The 8,905-nt window shown below is 52.6% G+C and overlaps 1 protein-coding gene across 2 annotated transcripts in view; it reads right to left on the reverse strand.

Annotated features, from left to right (window-relative positions):
* The window catches only part of RNF169 (ring finger protein 169), a 19,714-nt gene that overhangs the window by 10,580 nt on the left and 229 nt on the right, over positions 1-8,905 (reverse strand). The window contains exon 1 of one of the 2 annotated variants that reach the window (XM_021384145.1): positions 8,723-8,905. This exon is cut by the window's right edge and continues 229 nt beyond it. In XM_021384145.1, coding sequence (XP_021239820.1) covers positions 8,723-8,905 — 183 coding nt within the window. Of the gene's footprint in view, positions 1-294; positions 6,816-8,722 lie in introns of those variants that run through there. The other variant, XM_021384146.1, reaches the window with a different exon arrangement.

Here is an 8,905-nt window from a genome sequence, read left to right on the forward strand (position 1 = left end):
AAGTGAGCACATGGCCGGCACCTCAACTTTGCAGCAATTCGCTTGTTTTGCCACCAAAAACCTCAGTGCATGTTTGCCTGCCAGCCTGGTGCCTCCAGGCACAGCCCAGCACCCCAATATAGCCCCGAGCTGATGGCTGATTAAATCCTGTTTGCATCTTTTTGGCTTTTACATTCACCACCTGCACCCCCGTAGCTGAACTCCCAGCAACGGAGCGGGAACGCAGCCAGCGCCCACGTGTACCAAACCACATGGAATCGCTGCAAGGTTTGCTTGCTTCGAAAGGGAACAAACCTCTTGCAGTGGAATACAGGCTAACAGTCTGCTTCGCCTTTGAAAAAGCTGCCATTCCCTCTTGCAAGAGCTCACGCTGTAAAGGGAAGTGCCATGCTGGTGCCACCATGTGCGACGACGGCTCTGTGCCCATGCTGGAAGATGGCCACCAGCCGTGTTGGTCATGGCCTTGAGCTCCCTGTACATGTCAGCAGGTTGAATTTCCATCTGCAATGTGTTCACAGCAACCACCAGCTCCTGCTGGGTGCTTTGTGTTGGCTTCAGGTCTTATCCTCCCTCTTAAAAAGGTGTTTTCTCCCTCCAGGGTTATAAGAGCATGTGGGTTAAACCAGGGAGATGGAGCAAGCCGTACCAACTGTCCCATCACTTGCTTCAGTTCAGCAAGCCAGAAGAGATCCTAAATAATGAGATGCTCATAAAGTTGTGCTGGCTTAGTTAATGAAGACAGGTGGGGGCAATTCCAGGTCCAGCATCACTATGCAGTAACCAGCACCTCTCACACAGACACTAAAAAAAACACAGAGAGCCCAACTTCCTAACTCTTGTTTTTAGGAATGCAAAAGGAGCCCTTATCAGTGGGGCACGCTGAGCGCATCTCTGCGGCCCTGGACCTTCAATCCTACACCCTCCTTGGCCCCAGAAATACCCACAATGTGTTCTACACCTCTGCTTCATCACATCCTAATTTTGGGTGCCACCATTAATCCCAGCTGGAGGTGCTGGCTCGACGCTGTCCTACAGAACGACGGCAATGTGTGAGACTCAAGCAAATGCCTTTCGGTTGGCTTTGCAACAGAGTTCCTGCCTGGTTCTTCTCCAGAGGGAGCTGCAGAGGAGCAGGGATGGTCTCTGAGCAAAGGGCTGCAGGGAAAGGCTGGCACTGGGACGTGGGCTTTGCTTCAAGGATGATGCTCAAGCCAAAACCTCAGATCAAACTCAGCATCTGCTCCTCGATGCTGGCAGACAAGGCTTTCATCCTCTTGTGCTCAATCACAAAAATACAGTGGGTTCCTGCACCATTTCAGAGGACAACACACTTTCTAATCTTCCCAACTTTAGCCCTCCAAAGTCAGCACTGCAGCCAGGCACTGTTTATCTGCACTCCTGAGCGGAACCTGGAGAATATTCCATGTGGATGGAATATAAAGATGCTAAAATAGCCACCTCGGTGCAGAAAGCCTTTGGTTGCTTGTCCTCCAAGCCAAAGCTCCAGTCCAGGTGACCTTCAGATCCCTTCCAACTCATCAGATTCTACAACTCTTGGATTCCATGAGCTCTGTCGCTTGCATGGATGCTCTCAGCAACGTCTGCCGCCTCCTTTTCCCCTTTGTTCCTGGCAGAGACAATCAAAATCTCGAGGTTTTCATTGCTTTTCATTCCCACTTCCAGCAGTTGGTGCTTTGCTTTGCAGAATGAGACCTTGATGCTTTTGAAACACAGAGCAAGTTTCCTGGCCGTGAATGCAGAGAGGTCTGGAAACAGGTTTCTGATGGGAGTAATTAACTCACTCAAAGTGGTTTATTAAGTAATTATGTAAAGATACGCCAATGGTATGCTTCATATAGATAAGAAACAGCCTTACGAGGACATGGAAAGGAATATTAAGGGAAGATTTCCCCCTCTTTCCTGCCCCCAACCTCAGCTGTCAGAAAGGAAGATTCTTTGCAACCTCAAAAACAAAGACAAGTCCACCAGTGAATGAGAACAGAGGGTCGGGAAAGGGGTAACACCAAAATACATGGAATACTGAAGTGTAGGTGTGATGGTGATCAAATGCATTAATAAATAAGAGTGCAGACGCAAGAAGTAAATCATGAAGATGTGAGAGAAAAGGCATTTTGGAAGACCCTTCTCATCTGCGGCAGCAACACGGTTTGCTTGGCTTCTGCTGGAGGGTTTCACATGTTGCATGTAAACAGCTCTTACAAGGGCATTCATAAAACATGTGTCTTACAGGGGTACAGACAGACGAAATGCTGTTTATGCTGAAAGGAGTGCACTGAGCCAAAGAATACAATAGACTGCAAATGACCAGAGCTCCCTGGGGATGTGGCCAAGCAGGTGACGTCGATGTGCAGTGTGCTGAAAGCAATCCTGGTGCACCCGGACGTCATTGGAACTGTGTTTGGTCCAAACCCAAAGGCTGTGGTCCTATGGTAGCAGCCCTCTCGGGCCTGAAGATGCAGGATGGATGGAGAAGCTGCTGGGATGCAAGAGGAGAGGTGGCTTCGGAAGCCACTTACATCCAGCCTGGGGCATGCAAGAAGGCTGTGAATGGTTTGGGATGGTTGTCAAAGCTTCCTGGAGCAGCAGGGATTCCTGACTGTGGCGGAGATGTAGGCATATGCACGAGCTGTCTACTCGTGTTAATTCAATCTCACCTCCCTCTCTGGTGGGATAATTAGGGGGTGAGGGGGAAAGAAGTACTGATAAGAGTAGATCTCCCAGGGATGAGCGGTGTTTTTCCACCTGCTACAGACACAAAAATATCCACCCTTTATTGAGAAAATTAAGGACCAGCAGCATTAGGGGGGATCCCTGTACTTCAGAGCAGCCTTCATAGACACGCTACGCTATCACTGTCCACATCTCGCTCTGCACAGAAATGTACAAAGAAATGAAACAAGAAAATGAGAGTGGAGAAGCCCAGCACATTGCAAAGAACTTAAATGCTGCCTTCACACCTCTGTGGATAAAGAAGAGCAGGCTGGGAGGAAGGCACGTCACACGAGGTTTCCTTGCACGGCTTTTCCCAGCTCGGCCTCCAGCTCCTGTGATACTGGGTATAGGACAATCTTGTTCCCAGCACGTGAGTAACAAAAAGGTTTTGCCTTTTCCATTCAGAAGCACACAAAAACCAAGCACGCGTACCAAGCTCACCTGGGTATGGCCATTACTCAGGAGGATGATGCACCATCTGCTGAAAACGTATTTTTCAAGAGATAATGATCAAGTGCCATGCCAGGACAGCCTCCCACACAGTCACTGGGACTAGCTTAGGGCTGCCGTAAGAACTCTCTTTATTACTGACTTGAATGGTAGATTAAAATGAATTTAAGGATGATAGCAGTGCAGGAGAAGAGTGAGGCTTCAAGCCACGGGTGGTTATTGCCCCTGAAGACATAGCCTTGCCGTACTCCTGCACATTCTCACCTTTACCTCCTTCTCTTTGATGGACAGCCTTAAATCTAATGCATGCCATTGCATGCCATGTACCACCCATGCTGGAAGACAGAGGTGTGCTGCACTGAGTGCTGCTGCTATCGGCTGGATGTGGGAGCACATCATTGCCTTTCACACCGTGTGGAAAGGCTTTGTCGCGACCGCACTGCGCTCCTGGGGAAAAAGAAAGCTGGAGACAGGCTGGAGAAAAGGCAGGAAATGAAAGAACCACCAGGAAATGCTCAAGACCGGTGTAGGCCGGCGGGCTGAGGGGGAAACTGCAGCCAGAACACTCAGAGGAAGGATGAGGAAGTCATGCGACGGGCCTGGCAATTAAAAACGCCCTCTTATAAAGGGATCGGTTATTAATTGCTCTGCAGAGCTGCTGGGCAGAACAAAGGAAACCAACTGATTTTACAACAAAGGAGATTTCGATTAGATAGCAGGCAAAGTTTTCCACGTGCTCAGATCCAAAGGCGGCCATGGAACCCCTTGTGGAGACGTTTTCACTGGTGGATGACCCACGAGTCCATAAGGAATGACTGAGACACATCCATCCCACTTAGGTATCAAGCAGCAGGCTTCCCATGACCCTTCCAAAAACACCTGCTGATCTCTTGCAGAAGTCTCCTCCACCCCGTGACCACCTTATGACCTACTCCTGATCAAGCTCATTCCCTGGGAAACTGAATTTCTGCTTCTCTGTTCACTTCCCCTTCAGCAGTTCTCCAAGTTCCCTCAGGATACCTGCAATGTCTGACGGTAACATCAGGGGTGAAGGGCAGAAATGGACGCATGCGGGTGAAGCTGGTTTTGTGCTGCCCGAGATGACAAAGCCGAGTTCTCATCTGCTTCTCCTTCCACGAGATTCTTTCTGTCTCGATGCCAGGCAGACTTGGAGAACACCAAGCATCCTTATTTTCTTGCAGCCCGGCCTCAGAAGCTTGCCAGGAGCATGGTGCATGCGTCTCCATTCATCTTAGCCATTTGAATCTTCCAACACCCACTGTCTCCATGTCCTGTCCTGCTCCCAGCCTCCCATCTGCTGCACCTGTTTCCAAGGCTTCCAACAGAAACAACTACGAGAAGTCTCACTCAGCCAAGTACTACAGGCATTACCTCGTATCACTGCAGCTTCAGTTCAAAATCTGATCTTACAGTAGCATCCATGGGTGCGTTTCCAGATGCAACTCATTACCAGAGATGCCCACGGAGCAGGCAGATGGGCCACAGGACCCATGGGCCACCCAGGTCCTTCTGGAGGGGCAGCTGGAGGCCACCAGGAGATGGCATGGGGGCTCTACGGGCAGTGAGATCGCCTTTGCCCCGCTCACCTCCATCCAGTTCTGCTGGGCAAGCGTCACGACGAGGACTTTGTCTTCATACCTGTTTGTACAGCACATAACCCCTGATCCCAGCTGGAGCCTCCACTGGTCCACTCTTACACAGGAATCCCAGTGAAGGACACAAAACAGGACTGGTAATCAGTAGTAATTAGCCAGTTTAAGCTGCAATAATTCGGCTACGTCAAGAGGTAGCATCTTTCACAGGCTTTTAGTAATTTAAAAAATAAATAAATTTAAAAAGTAGTTCCCTAAACCAGTTCTGTGGATTTCAAGTGATATAATTAAGCCTATCAGCTTACTGCATGTTTGATAACAGAACGGTGAGGCTGGGGGCACCTCTGGTCCCTCTGCCACCCAGAGCAGGATGCCCAGCCCCACATCCAGGTGCCTTTTGGAGATCTCCAAAGAGGAGACCCCAGCCCCTCTCTGGTCCCTGTGCCAGTGCTTGGATACAGGACAGTAAGAAAAGTGTATTCTTACATGGAACGGAACTTCTTGTGGTTTAATTTGTGCCTGCCACCAGGTGCCATGGAGAAGAATCTGGCTGTACTGCCCTTTCTGCCTCCTCTCAGGTATCTGTGCACAACTGGAAGTCCTCCTGAGCCTTCACCAGAACCAACAGAGATGTTGCAAGAGAGCATGAAAACAGCAAAAGGCAAACAGACACAACGTGCAACCAGAAAGGCTTCTCCAAGCACATCAACAGCAAAAGGCAGACTAAAGAAAATATCATTCTGCTGCTTGCTGGGGCATGGTGCTGATGCCAAAGGACAGGGAAAAATGCTGAGATGCTCAATGCCTCCTGTGCTTCAGTCTTCATGGCTAAGACCAGCCCCAGGAACCCCAGGTCCTGGGAAAGCCTGGAGCAAGGAAGACTTAGCCAAGCTGGAGCAGGAATCATGTTAGGGAACATTTAAAGAAATTGGAGGCACGTAAGTCCATGGGACCTGATGGGTAGCACTCGTGCACTAGGAGTTGGCCCGTGTCATTATGAGGCTGCTCTGGATTGTCTTTGAAAGGCCATGGTGACCAGGAGAGATTCTTGGAGCTCTGAAGAAAGCCAATGTCACGACTCCCCAGAAAGGGCAAGGAGAAGGAATGACCAGCTGGTCAGCCTCGCCTTGATATCAGAAAGATGATGGAGCAACTGATCCTGGAAAGCATTTCCAAGCACATGAAGGACAAAAAGGTGACTGGGAGCAGTCACCAGGGATTCACAAAGAAGAAGGCAGGCTTAACCAATGCAATAGTCTTCTGTGATGAGGTGACCAGCTTGGTGGATGAGGGGAAAAGAGGATGTTGCTTGCCTTGACCAGTGAAGGGCCATGAGTATCATAGAACTATGAAACAACCCAAGTTGGAAGGGACCCACAAGGGTCACCAACCCAACCCCTGGCCACACACAGCACCCCCAAACCCTATGGCTGAGAACAGTGTCCCAGTGCTCCCAGAGCTCCGTCAGCTCGGGGCTGTGCCTGCTGCCCTAGGGAGCTGTGCCATGCCCACTGTTCCCCGGGGCAGAACCTTTTCCTCACCCTCACCTGACCGTCCCCTAACACAGCTCCATGGTGTTCCTCTGGGACAAGATGTAACAGGAACAAACTGGAACAAGACAAGTTCCGCTGAACGAATCAGAGTGGTTAAACACTGGCACAAGTTGCCTGGAGGGGCTGCAAAGTCTCCATCCTTGGAGAGGGTCAAAACCCACCTGGATGTAGGTCCTGGCAGTGTTCTGCAGGTGGCCCTACTGGAGCAGATGGACCCAGGGGTGGCTGCCAGAAGGCAGCCAGACTGTGACCACGACAAACCTGGCTGAAGTCGAAATAAAGCACATCCCCTGCTCTCCCTGCTCCTGCAGGTTACCATTTGTAATCTTCAATTTCCGCACTATTAGCATGACTCACGGAACAAGCAGTCAATTAGCTTTACAGCTTTCAGTCTGATGCAGCCACCTGGTGCTGCTTCAGGACAGGCCTGATCTTAACCAGCAACGCCATTCCAGACGAGAGCTCATTTTAGCTCACCTCATTAACCGTTAATTGAACCACTCCACAGCCTTAAGTACAACCGTACGTCGGCAATTCCATGCAGTTTGTCCAGCACTCGGGTAACACCACGGGCACGTCCCTGCTTGAGTGCACTCTCCATGTTTCTCCATGCTGAGGTCCCCCGTTGTTCTCTCCAACACAATTCCAGAGTTTTAGGAATTTAGAAAGAAAATGACTACAAACGACTGCTGCAAAACACACGCATCTCGGGCAATGCGAGACAAGCAGAGACTTGAAATTCATTTTTTTGTTGTTGTTTTTAAATATAAAAGTGTTCCTGCAGCGTGGCTGGATATTCCCATGCAGGCCAGGCCAGGGCAAGCTCGGTCTTGGTGGGAGGTTTTGGGGAGGAGCGCGGCTCGGCAGCGGTCCGTCCTCCAGCTGCTTGGCACAGCTCGCCGCCAGACAGCCCGTCTATTCATCACATCCAGCAAATCCTTCCGAATTCGCTTCCAGTGGAGGTTAGCGGGGTGAGTTCAAACCACCAATTTAAGCCGTTTACGCTCATCCTGCCAATTTCACCCGCGGCGAATGAGAGGGTGCTGACACATGCACGAAGCGGGAGCCCAGAGGTGAGGACTGCCTGGGGCAGAGCTGAGCTGGTTTGTGGTGTCCATCCTGAGCTCAACGCGGGGCTTCCAGCGGTGGAGAAGTGCTCGTGGCGATGCAGACGATATGTGCCAACGCTGCTGTGTCGTCCCTCGGAGCACCGTCCCTCTGAGCACCCCACTGCGCTATCAGTGCAGACAGCCGGCTCTCGATACAGGGAGGAAATGCCTTTAAAAAAACCTCGGAAATGATGGACTTTCTGTCAACAAGGACTGGGACGTCCCTGAGCACAAGAGCTTTCCTCTCTCAGTGCAGCAGGAACTCATCCGGTGTTTACAACCCCCTCAGGTTTCCTCCGTAACCATTAACTATTTGGGCAACGCTATTACAAAATAACTGGCCACTGGATGATCCAAGCTGGTGCCACCTTGGCCACGTGACCCTGTCCCACTCAGTACTGCCCAATTCCTCCTGGTGCCAACAGTGAGGGAAGGGAATGGGTCCTCCCGTCACTGGCACCACCCTGAAGGGGATAGGGGTTCTCCCATCACCAGCACCTTCCTGGAGAAGGAAATAGGTCCTCCTGTCTCGGGTGTTGTCCTGGGTAAGGGGATGGGTCTTCCCATCTGCACTGTGTTCCTGGGGAGGGGGATAGGTCCTCCCATCTCCCATGCATTGATGGAGAAAGGGATGAACTCTCCTGTCTCCAGTGCCTTTGCGGGGAATGGGAAGGGTCCTCTTGTCACTGGCACCTTCCCAGGGAAGGGAATGGGTCCTCCTGCCAACAGTGTTGCCTTGGGGAAGGGGATGGGTTCTCCCAACTCCAGTGCCTTCCTGGGCAAGGGGATGGGTCCCACTGTCACCAGGGTCTTCCCAAAGAAGGTGACAGGTCCTACAGTCTCCTGCGCCTTCCCAGGGACAGGCCCCATTGACTCCAGTCTGAAAGCTCTCACCCCAGGCTGTGCTCAGGGCTAACTCTGGAAATCCGGGGGCTCTCCCCATCCCTACTCCCTGCCCCGCACCCTCTGCCTGCACGGGGGCTGACCACAGCCCCTCCACACAGCACACAACTCAGCCCCTACAACTCATCGCATCGCCCACCACCCAGCCCAGCCTCCGCGCCCCGCCCCCTCCCACGCAAGCCACGCCCCCTTCCAGAGCAAGCCACGCCCACCCACCAACAGGCCACGCCCACCACGCAATGACCACGCCCCCTCGGGCCCCGCCCAGCGCCTCCCCCCACCCCCCGCTGCCGCCGCGGCGGTTGGGGCCGAGGAGGGGGGGAGGGGAGGGGAGGGGCAGGAGCCGCCGCCGCCGCCGCACCTGGGTCCGGCGGCCGCTGCTCCGCGCCTCCTCCTCCTCCTCCTCCTCCTCCGGCGGCCGTCGCGTCGGAGGGTTCGGTGCGGGCCCGGTTGGCAAAACGGCTGCGGCAAAGCGGGCAACGCAGGGCCGGGCCCTGCAGGCAGCGCTGGAAGCAGGCGAGGCACAGCGAGTGGCGGCAGGGCG

This window comes from Numida meleagris, chromosome 1 (assembly GCF_002078875.1).
Source record: "Numida meleagris isolate 19003 breed g44 Domestic line chromosome 1, NumMel1.0, whole genome shotgun sequence".
In the NCBI taxonomy this organism is placed as follows: Eukaryota; Metazoa; Chordata; class Aves; order Galliformes; family Numididae; genus Numida; species Numida meleagris.